The sequence below is a fragment of the Centruroides vittatus genome, unplaced genomic scaffold, assembly GCF_030686945.1.
Source record: "Centruroides vittatus isolate TY-2023 unplaced genomic scaffold, ASM3068694v2 contig_341, whole genome shotgun sequence".
In the NCBI taxonomy this organism is placed as follows: Eukaryota; Metazoa; Arthropoda; class Arachnida; order Scorpiones; family Buthidae; genus Centruroides; species Centruroides vittatus.
This window is the reverse complement of record NW_027122166.1, coordinates 2,910,295-2,923,468: the sequence shown is the minus strand read 5'-3', so window position 1 is coordinate 2,923,468 and position 13,174 is coordinate 2,910,295. Positions and strand designations below refer to the sequence as shown.

The following is a 13,174-nucleotide window of genomic DNA, read 5'->3' as shown; positions in this document are numbered from 1 at the left end:
ACATATTTTTGTCCAGGTGGTGTTTTGTTGACTTAAAAAGTAAATTATTTCATTTTTCGCATATTCATGCAATAATATTACTATAATAAGTGCATTTATGCTATAATAAGTTTATTTAGCTATAATAAGTCAACGTGAGACATGACGAATCGCACGAGACTAGTCGCCAACTATACCGCACAAATTAAAAATTTGCATTAAAAAAATCGCACAAATAAAAATCGCACATAAAAAGAGCGCATAAAAACAGGTTTGACTGTACTATATAATTTTTTATTATTTAAAATTATATATTGCAGCTCAAAAGTTTATTTTTAATTTACTTTTTCTTACTTTTGATTCTAAGTCTTTAACCCTGTTCTAGATTAATTCTTTTTAGTTAAAAAAAATTATATGCTTACTTGGGCTTTTAGGTGGAATCATGGCACTTCCAGATAATAAAAGATGTATTCCAGCAATATATTTTTGTCTGGAAACATATTTATAAAATTAATTTATAAATAAATTATTTCTTTTTTAGAATAATTATACAATAAACATTAAAATATACATACTTATAATAGTATAATTAGAAAACTTTTAGTAGTCCTTATCTAAATCAATAATTACTAATTTTCTAAAACTAATAATGTCACAAAATTAATTATTGACTCCATTATATAAATTAAATAAAATATACTTTTAGCCTCAAAGTTAACTATACATTAAACAGTTAGCCTATTAGTTACAGATATAATTAAAAGGGCTAATCACATCTTGATGTGATAAGCCCTTTTGGTTATAGCCGTAACTAATAGGCTAACCATTTAATATACCATTATATAAAGTTGATTCATAAATTAAAGCATTTCTAAAAAAATAAAATGAATTTCTTTCTTACAATATGATTTATTCAACTGCAAGATTTCTAATATAATTTCATAATTTATTTTCACTTCAGTGTTGAATTATTGTATATCTTTGCTTTGATGTTTTAGAAAACTTAAAAACTTAAATTTAACATGAATATTCTGTTAATTCTGAAAACAATTAGAAAAATTTAAATATGTTTTCAACTAATGAAAAATTCAAACTTCAATTCCATATTCTTAATCTGATTAACAACTTCATTTAAATTTTAATGTAATATCAAGAAAATTTATAAACAATTAAAAAGTTTCACTTCTAAACTTTGGAAAAGTAATATTATCTTCAAATTTTATGAAAAAAGTAGAAAAATTTTGATCATATATTTCAAAATAATAATGTGACTTGCTGTTTCAGTATTTTATAAATGCTTTGATGTAGAATTTTAGTAGTAATAAAAACAATTATTTATTGTGACATTGTCACAATGCCATGCTGCAATTTTTAATCATATTCTTAATTTATTTAATTTAAAATATGTTTTCCATCTTAAATTAGTAGTGTCTTGCCCCCATATATTCATACTTTTCTTATTAACAACAGAGCCATGCCAGTAGTTTATGTAACTCCAGTCAGGAGAAAATTTTTGAACTGAAATCACATTACTTCTGGTTTGCATTGGACATTCATATATAGTTAATTGGGCATCCTGTCTCCAAGCTTTCTACTTCTTGCCTTGACTTTCCTCTGTCTAACACTGTTCTTGAGATTAAGGAAAGACAGACAGACAGATGGACAACAGTGGAAATTTATAGGTCTACAATTTTTTCAAATAATTTGCTCAGTAAAATCTGAAATGCTTAATATAAAATTTTAACTTATTAAGAATCAATGTGACAGTAAATTAAAATTAAATTTTCATCTTAGTTATATGGAAGTTATATTCAAAAAGAACGGCTATTTAATATTTTAATAAATTATTATAAAAAGTTTGTTTGGAATTTGAAAAACAAAAATAAATACTTAAATTAAACTTGAATTTATGACTATTTACAAAAATATAAAATTTTCGAGTCATTCTACTTCCTGTTTCATTCCACCACAGAAGTAACAGTGTATTGGCTTGAATAAAATTCAGTAGAACAAATGGTAAATTATAAAAAAATTTTCACACAGTTAAAATTGATCGAAACGCTGACCTTTTATTTGAGGATTCGGCGTCCTTTAAAACTAAAACAATGATTACAACTTTCAATTACAACTACCTTGCTCTTCAGCACAATATGTATGCAAATGAACTTTAGGATTATCCAAAACCGCCACCAGAGGGCCTGAACCAGTAATATATTGTGCTGAAGAGCAAGGTAGTTGTAATTGAAAGTTGTAATCATTGTTTTAGTTTTAAAGGACGCCGAATCCTCAAATAAAAGGTCAGCGTTTCGATCAATTTTAACTGTGTGAAAATTTTTTTATAATTTACCATTTGTTCTACTGAATTTTATTCAAGCCAATACACTGTTACTTCTGTGGTGGAGTGAAACAGGAAGTAGAATGACTCGAAAATTTTATATTTTTGTAAATAGTCATAAATTCAAGTTTAATTGAAGATGTCCTGGGGTGTTCATGTTATCATGTGTGCTTGTATAAAAATAAATACTATTATACAAACATAATTATTATTTGAAATAAATTAATAAATCCATGCGACAAGTTGTAAAAGTATGTTTGAAACTCACCTTTTTCTTGTCATGTGAAGAGTTATGCCACTATTATCACTTGCTCCCTCTATTTAAACAAATATCATTATTAAAATCTAACTTACCAATTAAAATAGAATTAAAGTATTAAATTCACAAGATATATAAAATATTAAGTCAACTAAATAAACGTGGAAAAAGCCAGGTGTTTAATAAATAACACAGTCTTGTGTTCAATACTCAATACATAGTAAAACGCAGTTTCAAAAACAGATAAAATTAAAAGTTCATTTAAAGCAAAGAGAATATTTATCTATTTATAAATATGAACAAATATAAAATCAAATTACCATCAAGATTTTGTCTTCAGTTAAGTAAAAATTACAGTCCAATTTAAAATAACAATGAACACTACAAATACCTAAGATACCAGCAAGAAAATTAAACACAAATTATGAATGTTTTCACTCGTATTAAATGGACATAGTCAGGCAAGCAAACTGCTGTAAAAAACACCAGGGGTTGCCAAACACATGTGAAAGGGTGAAGGTGTGTGATGTAAGGAGAGGGGAGGGGGTTTACAGTTCATAGAACGATTTCCATGCAGAGGGGAAGGAGTAAATGTATCGAAAATTTACAGCTCCGTTAGGGCAGGTGTCCTTGTAAATTTCCACCTGTTCTTGATGTTTCAGCACGTGGTTTAGATTCGTAGTGTTTGTAGTTGTAGTGTTCATTGTTATCTAATAGCAACCAGTTGTTAAGTAGCAGTTGTCCTATTTAAAATAGTGTTTGAACACTATTTTATATATGAAATTATGTATCAATAAAGCAATTTACAAAAAATTAATTTATTTGAATGATAATGAATCCCAAAATGCACTATAATGATAATATTAAAGGTTAATCCCTCTTCTACTGGTAACTTAATATAATCAACTCACAGCAACCTTTGATTATCCAGTAATATATTTAATTGAAACAAACGTAATAACATGATAATATTAAATTTAATTTGTTTCATAGAAGTGTCAAATAATTTTTCATTGTTAGCAATTGAAGGACTAAGTGAATGATGCATCCTGGAAAACTACAAAATCAAGTTATTTACAAATTTGGGTTTGTTGTTTTACCCTCATATACCATGGTATACTTAGGTATGTGGGTAGGGTAAAGGCAGGGGAAAACAACAAGGACTTTACATGAATTAAAATGGATGAGGAAATAAAATTTATTCTGTGTAATCACAACATAGTAGGTCTTGATACAAGAGACAAAATTATCGTAAGGAAACCCACTAAGGGTTTCCTTACGATAATTTTCAATGGCAAACGTGTATATACATAAAAATAAAAATATATACAGTCAAACCTGTTTTTATGCAGTCTTTTTATGTGCGATTTTTATTTGTGCGATTTTTTTAATGCAAATTTTTAATTTGTGTGGTATAGTTGGCGACTAGTCTCGTGCGATTCGTCATGTCTCACGTTGACTTATTATAGCTAAATAAACTTATTATAGCATAAATGCACTTATTATAGTAATATTATTGCATGAATATGCGAAAAATGAAATAATTTACTTTTTAAGTCAACAAAACACCACCTGGACAAAAATATGTAAAACAGACGATAGACCAGACGATGCAGTCAAGTGCTGACATCTGTTGTCAATAAATTCTATTTCGTACGGTTTTGAGTTATTTTCTATGTGAGACTTTTTTTATGCGGTCCCTGTTGACCGCATAAAAAAAAAATATTTTTTTAATTGTGTTGCGAAAACTATTATTTACAGCCATTCGTGAAGTTTCGTGAGATTTTTTTTATGTGTTTTCTTTTAATGCGGTCCCTATCCACCGCATAAAAACAGGTTTGACTGTATACAACGAACTTAGTGGTCGTTCGACCCCCACTTTCATATCCTCTGTATGATTACAAGAATAGTTCCACGTGTGATGAGAACACCACAATTGTCTATGATGTTCAAAAAAAAAAAAATCTTACACTTGTCCTTATTAGTTCCCTTGTCACTGAGCACTCATTCCTTGTCGATGATTGTTAAATTCATGTGGAGGGAATTGGATTGTCTTTTACTTAGTCCAACTTCCTAGCATCCAAATCCTTTCACTGGTGACCGATTTTCTTCTCACTCGTGTCAGGTATGTAGCAGGCAGGAGACCCCAAATGAAAAGAATGCTTTCCCGTGGTGAAACATCTGGATTTATACCTCCCACCATTAGGGAGTACGTCATTCCCACGTGGTCCAACCCTCACCCAATCAGAGGATACACAATATGCAGAACATTAAAATGTGATGTCCCGATACAAAATGGAATAGAATGAATTTAGTATAATATATGACCTGATACAGAACAAACGAAACATGCACAAAAAAGAAATTTTACAATAATACTAGTGCTGTAGCACAACATCGTATATTATCAATCTGTCCTCTAAGAAACTTTCAGGATTCAGTTGAATACCCCACAGTTTGTACACCCATATTAATAAAACATTGCAAATTAGAGTACTGGTGAATTGAAACATAAATGCTCCTTTTTCTCAAAAACTTCATAATTTGGGATACGACAATTTTTTACAAAAACCAATTAACTCTCTTGCAAACCTTGTAACCGGTGCTGCCAAAGTTCGTACACTAATGTTTTCGGCCCCTCACTAGGTCCTTCTTCAAGTGAAAATTTATTCTATTTTCTTTTTTTGACCGTTAGATCAAAGAATATCCTCTTTCTGGATACAAATTCGAATTGTCCGATTCCGTATCCATGGAAACCGCGTGCCATCAACATTCCAAACTTTACGTAATACGATCACGCGCTTATCTTAAACTATCAAAACGCAATCCAATTGCATCTTTATCCATGTCAGTTCCCTGTAATGGTCTCTCTAATCATTTTGCCTCCGTTGGTTCGAATGGCTGTCTTGAATTAGTGCCTGCCATGCCAAAGATAACTTCATCTTGTCCTTCGAATTGATTGGTTGGGTGTACCTGAAGGCTTTACATATCTCCATTTGCTCTAGCCATTTGTTCTAGCCATCATGATTAGAGAGACCATTACAGGGAACTGACATGGATAAAGATGCAATTGGATTGCGTTTTGATAGTTTAAGATAAGTGTGTGATCGTATTACGTAAAGTTTGGACTGTTGATGGCACGCGGTTTCCATGGATACGGAATCGGACAATTCGAATTTGTATCCAGAAAGAGGATATTCTTCGATCTAACGGTCAAAAAAAGAAAATAGAATAAATTTTCGCTTGAAGAAGGACCTAGTGAGGAGCCGAAAACATTAGCGTACGAACTTTGGCAGCACCGGTTACAAGGTTTGCAAGAGAGTTAATTAGTTTCACCCCGGTGTGTATAGGTGAATTGTATTTTTACAAAAATTTTTGATTCTTAATTTAATTTTGAATTACATATACAGGCGATCCTCATTTGTTCGAAATTCAGGGGATGAAATATTTGCAACTTTAAATTATCCTTTTTGAATTATCCAAGATTTACATATTTCTGTATAATATACCAAATGCTACATAGCTGATGTAATTTATTAAGTAAATGAAATATGGCTACTTATACAGAATGCTATTTTTATTAATTTATAATTAATAATAAACAGCACTATCTGGTGAGAATCTCACAGGTCACCAGATAACCAGATTCTTCTCATCCTGGGAAATCCCACAAATTTCTTAAAAGTTCGTTTTTTTCTATTTTATGTTAAGGTTGTGGAAATTTTGCCAATAGAAAGTATAATTAACTCATAAACTGTCAGAATACATTCATATTTATTAATTTTAAACCTACTTATTAGTTTTTTAATTTTTCCTCATTATGGCATGTTACAAATGGTCAATAAACAATATGTGGCTTATTTCTGGCAGGACTCTGAAAATTCTTTACTTGTCAGAACCTGTAATATCTGGAATAATTGTGCTTAATGCTGTCTTAATTTTTAACCATGCCCAGTAGCTTCAATAACTGCATGGCTGTAATGCCAGGTTGTGCAAATTGGGCAAGGATACAAATGAGTATGAAGTCTGCAAGTGTGAAGTTTTTCTTCATAAACCTAATTATTAAAGCCAAACGAATTGCCGAATTATCCGGCCATAAGCTCGATGCCGCTATTAAAGCAGCCAAGGTAGACAAATCAAGAATACTAGAGAGCAAAAGAAGTACTACAATCTCGAAAACGAACTAGAAATCTTCCAGGCTATGGATGAAAAAACACATAACATCTGTCTTCTCTTAAATGCATTAAACACGATTCCACTCATATCAATTGAATCAGAAAGAACATTCTCGGTAGCGGGACTTTCCATTACTAAAATAAGAATCAGATTAAGTGATGGGAGTATTGACCATTTGCTTTTTAAAATCTTATTATAAAAATATACAATGTTTTGTATTGTTTTATTTAAAAAATGAAAATTACTTTTTAAGTTAGAAGTTTGATCTAAGTTCATTTTTTTTTTAAATTTTCAACTCAATTCAAAGCATTTTTGTTGTTGTTGTATGCAGTTTCCAGCAAACTTTAATAAATTTTTTCTATTTGTGACAATTTCTACATAATTCAAAGATAATTTTTAATATATATCTTACATAGCATTATTAATATGATTTTGGAGGTTGCAAACATATTAAATTACTTTAAAAAATGAAAACTAATTATATCATTTGATTTCAAGATATTTTGTATATCTTAAAAATAATTAATTCTATATATATTCCACTCACCAGACTGGTTTGTTTAAAAACAATAGTCACATCCAAAACCAATAACCAGTGCAAAAACTTCCAAAAAGCAAAAGTTTTCGATTCCCCTTCTGGGATCTTCGTCAGGCTAATTTATTTCTTTCTGTTAAAACTGGATTCGAAGAATTTTAAAACATTTTAAACATTTTAAAACAACGAAGATCACAGAAGGGGAATCAAAAATGTTTGCTTTTTGGAAGTTTTGGTTGTGAGTACTGTAATTAATTCTATCCTGGGATTTCCCGGGATTCTGGGAAACAGTTCACTTTTATCCCGGAATCCCAGAACAAGCAAAAGACCAAGAAATGAGAAACCCTAGTGCAGGTTAAGCTACATCTTGATATCGCCACTATAGCATAAGCTAGTGCAGTGATATCATAGTCTGAGAAGTGTTCTTTTGGCAAGGCCTAGGGTCATCATCCCATAATCCTTGAATAGTGAACAATGCAGGGATTTGTTAAGCAATGCATCATCTGTACCAGAATCTCCATGCATAAGGAAGAAATTATACTGTCTTTTGGTATTAGATTTATTTACTTGATGAATTAAATAACATTTTTGACATTTCAAAATGTCATCCTCAAGTGAAGAAAAATTATGTTCAGTTTCTTCCTTATATTTGGTGTCATATTTGAATATATGAATTTTTACAATCATGTAATCTGTATGCAATGTTACCTGACAATGATGTCTTGTTTTGACATGATAATGCACCATGTTATTAGCTGAGACTAATTCAGAATAATTAGAAGAATATGACAATGAATGGCCACACACTGCCTTGGTCCCCAAACTTACCAGCCTACAACCCTATTGAATATGTTTTGGATATGATGGAACATGTGGTGAGGTTGTCTCCCAGCCTCTGCAAAATGTGCACAAAATGACAAAACTGCTTGAGCAGACATGGGTCCATTAAGAATAGAGGATGTTTGACATCTGGTAGAGTTGTAAAAATATGCTTTTTTCTTTGTCAAAAGAAAAACACGTGTAACAAAAAAAAACGAAGCGGAAACTTTAATAATGGCAAAAAAATATCTACAGGTTCTTTTCTAGGATGCCAGAATATTTTCTATCCCAACAGATGGAAACAATCATATGAAAGAACAAGGTGGTACATACAAAATCCCGAATATATATGTTACGTGACAAAAGAGAAATAATTAAAATTAATCTTACGCTAATATTAAACTATCAAAAATACGAATAAAGATAAAAACTAAGACTAATATTAAACTATAGTAGGAGAATAGGGGACAGGAAGGAAAAGTAAGAAATTAGATAGGGGGTACCCAGTGTTGGTTCTTGAGATCTTCGAAAAACGGCCCTTTTCTTTGTAATGTCCGTAGCAAAGGTTTTACACAAAGGAACGAGGGTATTTCCTTTGTTTCTTTCAGTTCAATCACTCGTCGACAGTTTGGATTTGATAATTTACCGTTAACTCCTCGAATCTATCACAGAGATCTTTATTCAGTCTCTGAAGCTCTACCTTTCTTTCTTCTGCACGCTGCCAACAATGCACCAGAAGCTGGTCTCCTTCCTTTCTCTCTCGAGTCCGAATTCCGTCTCTCTCAGGTTCACGACCCTCCTGCCCTCTAGTATCGTACTTGTCCCCTCAGAGGTCGCGCACCCTTTCTTTGTTTTAGGGGATATCTGATGGCCATAAAAGGAAAGGAATTTCAGAGACATTCCAAAGAGGGAAGACAATAGATAAAGAAAAAAAAAGGGGAGAAAAGCACGTGAAATGAAATAAAACTAAAAAATAAAATATATAAATTATATACAAATACATGGCGTACAGCCACAAGTCCATGCCCCAGCATTTGCAAGCCATGATCACCCAGAAAAGAGGAATAATCTGTTACTAGCCAGGTGTTCCTAATGTAATGATTGTTCAATGTATATGGCTATAACTGGCTTTAAATTCATAGTTCACTTCTTCAGCTATACACTTATTTGTTAAACACCACAAACAGCTTGGTAGCTTTTTGGATTTTGAGCTGTTTATTACTTTAGATTAAACAAACCCAAAGAATGAAAGAATCCATTCAATTCTGGCCAATGAAGCTGCAGCTAGGTAATAAAGGTTTCTAGATTTAAGCCTTGTAAGGGAAGCTACCAGTTACGGGCTTAATGAATATAGTAAGAACTTTCCCAAAGAAGTAATTTTTTGAAAAGTCTTACTCTTGCTTGATAGTTAATAATATTGGTTCTGGATTTGGTATAAAAAGTACTGGCATATTCCAAGGTCTCAACAATCTGCTCACTGGATAGTGTTTTACTGGTGAACTGTGGATCAAGCAGTTTGCTCCATTTTGATATCTGAGTCATTTCTGTTTTTATAGGAATTGTCACCATATAATTTTCTATGATGAAATTTCTGTGTGGTTGTTTTTATCCGTTGAACCAAAGAAACTAATTCCACTTTGCAGACTTGGCACCTAATCCACCAAAGTTTCATTTTTTCTAAGGGTAATGTAGTAAAATGTTCCCTAATAGGTTCTTGTTTTCAACTGTTCATGTTTTGAATCAGGAATAAAAACTGTAACAAATGTTTGCAACTTTTTACCTTAATTTAAAATTTAAAACAGAAAAGTGGTATAAATCTTCAGTTTTTCCAATCAAAAATATTTTGACTTTAAAAACTGAGATGTGTTTTTTACTTTCTTTTTCTTTTCTGATAATTGGATAGTTTATAAGTGAGAAACTTTTCAAATTTATTTTTCCATGCCAGATTGATGCTATTCTGGTAGCCAGTAATCATTATTTAAGTAATTATTTCCCAGTTTTGTAAAAATCATAAATACAGAATATTAAAACAACACAAATCAAAGTTTAAAACCAAAAAAAACACAGTACTTATTTTTTTTGCTTTTAAAAAACTGCTTTTTTTCCAACCTTGTCTAGTCCTGAGACATAATACAAAATAGACAACAAACCAACACAAACACCAACATCCACCTAAACACATAAGGAGTGTCAAGATGTTGACAAAAGCAAAAAGTTCTGAGGAGTCAAAATTTGACCAATCAACATACTTCCCCAATTTTATATTCTATAATAGCCAGGAAAGTAAACTAGATTTATTTTTAAGTAGTGCTGAATTTTTAAAAATTGAAAACAGACATTTAACTGTACAAAAAAGTGATAATTTAACAAATTGGAGAAATACAAGTGTCTATATAACATTATTTATTTATTATTGTATCTCAGAAATAACACTTGCTTAATTTTATTCTCTCCTCATGAATTCTTTTCAGGGAGTTGAAACAAAATATTAACACTTCTAACACCTCCTTTGTGTGCATAAAAAGTTTTGTTATTCTAACAAAACTTTTTATGCACACACTTCAATAGCTATATTTAAGCAATTTTGTTAGAATAACACAACTGCTTAAATGTGGCTATTGAAGCATAAAAAATTTAAAAAATACTATTTCTCACTTAAACATTTAAAAAAATTATTTTCCATTTTGCATGGTTTTGCATGGTTCTATGAAAAGTTGATATAGTTTCACAGTTCAAACTTATATTATTGTTACTGGTAAAAAAATTGTTAATAAATATAGAAATTTACTGCAATGCTGTAATAAACCTTAAAATGAATATAATAACTATAATAAAGCTTAATAGTAATAAAGTAATGATGCAATATTAAGTTTCATATAGATGTTATCATGTCACATATATAAAATATAAAACATATATTTTATTTATGACTAGCTGACCCAGCCACGCGTTGTTGTGGCTCAAAATGTATCTATTATAAATGTGTAACTCTTCCCCCGTGGGGGAATATCGAAAAATCCCTTTTTAGTGTATATTCTGTTGACGTCACCTATTAAAACGCAATTAAAAACCAAAAAACCGCATGTAAAATAGTATAAATAGAAGCCGAGTTCTTGACAGTAAGCCTTAATCCTGTTTCTCTCCCCGCTAGGGAATATCGAAAAATCCCTTTTTAGTGTATATTCTGTTGACGTAACCTATTAAAACGCAATTAAAAACGCAAAAAACCGCATGTAAAATAGAATAAATAGAAGCCGAGTTCTTGACAGTAAGCCTTAATCCTGTCCCTCTCCCCGCTAGGGAATATCGAAAAATCCCTTTTTAGTGTATATTCTGTTGACGTAACCTATTAAAATGCAATTAAAGACGCAAAAAAATCGCATGTAAAATAGTATAAATAGAAGCGGAGTTCTTCACTGTAAACCTTAATCCCGTTTATCTCCCCCCCAGTAGGGGGAGTTTCGACATGTATATTATATAAAAACACGTGCGTATTCGAATGCAACGTTGTGTCAAAATTTCAAAGGAATCGGTAGGAACAAACAAACGTTATATTTTATTTATATAGATAGGTAAAAAATGATCTGCTTTAGTCCATTCTCACAGAAAAGCATAATGCCTCACAGAAAAGCAAACTTAGGTCGTCGGAAGTTAGCGCCATCTGTTGGACATAAAAGTCTTAATCCATATATAAATATATTTTTGAAAGGGGGGAAATGGTGATCTTCACATATGCCACAAACCTTCGCGGGAGTGTATTAAACAACTTCCCAAAGTTTCATGGCAATCGGATAAATGGTGTGGTAATGCATGAAGGACAAACACACACACACACACACACACACACACACAGACATACATTCGTTTTTATATATATAGATGATAATTTTTTATTAAATCTTAAACAACATGGACAAGTAATAAAAATAGCAATAATGATAATTAAATATATTTTTGAGGTTTGTTGTCATCACAAACTTTAATATGAAAATTGCTTATATAAAGAAGACTTATGCTTATCACTTGTATATATAAATAAAAATTTAGAGAAAAAAAGTTAATGGAAAAAATATGCTTTATTCATCAATGTATTTTCAGTTTCATGAGCATGTTCTGAAATGTACAGTACATAAATATAATTTACAAAATTAATGATTATAAAACTTGTACATATAACTTAGCTTTTCTTAAAAATATTTAAATTATAATAGTTTTAATATGTAAAATGTCATATACATATGTCACATATTTTAAACTAAAAATTCCAGTTTGTCAGTATTACAAATGCATTTAACCTCATAAGTTAACCTTGATATAATAGCTGCAAATGTAAGAAAAAACAACAGAAACAGGAAAACTGGACTAAATGATTGCATATGTATGTAAAAATATTTTATTTTTTTTGTTATACTAATGATTTTTCATTTTGACTTTAATGAATTCTTATTTAATTAATGACAACAGTGTTGTTCTTATTGCTATTGAACATAATATTAACAAAAATTTACTTGCTATTATAAAAAAAAAAGATTGAAAGAACTAACAATTTTTAATATTTAAGTTTAATTATAATCTACTAATTAAAGTTTTTAAAATGTTTATTGTTCAGAAATACTAACAATTTTAAAAGTTTGATTCATGAAATAAACTTGTCATAGAAAAACTTATTCATATTAGGAAATTGAGACAACTTATAGGAAATTAATTAAAATACAGTAGAGCGTCGAAAAGTGGAACATTGGTAATTGAAATGGCCGGAAACTGGAACGATTTTCAGTCGGACTGTGTCGTGCTGAATCGAACGTTTTTGATACTAAATTTACTTCTAAAGTATAATTTTCATGTTTTTTATATTCTTCAATATATTTATTTTGTTTGTACAAAATGCAGAAATAATTTTTAATGATACGATAGCCTCGATTATTATTATAAAAATTTTCGTTAGGCTTAAAATCAACGAAAATTCAACACGAAGCGACACGCAACGGAGAAAAATTCAACAGGAAGCGACACGCAACGAAGAAAAATTTGAACATCGGACAGGTTAATATATTTTTTCATACATAATCGG

At 30.5% G+C, this 13,174-nt stretch overlaps 1 protein-coding gene across 1 annotated transcript in view; it reads right to left on the bottom strand.

Annotated features, from left to right (window-relative positions):
- LOC136974105 (peptidyl-glycine alpha-amidating monooxygenase B-like) overlaps positions 1 to 13,174 on the bottom strand; it is a 42,153-nt gene that overhangs the window by 14,927 nt on the left and 14,052 nt on the right. The window contains exons 7-8 of the mRNA XM_067268899.1: positions 2,583 to 2,631; positions 402 to 469 (exon numbers count right to left, since the gene is read on the bottom strand). Coding sequence (XP_067125000.1) covers positions 402 to 469; positions 2,583 to 2,631 — 117 coding nt within the window. The remainder of the gene's footprint in view (positions 1 to 401; positions 470 to 2,582; positions 2,632 to 13,174) is intronic.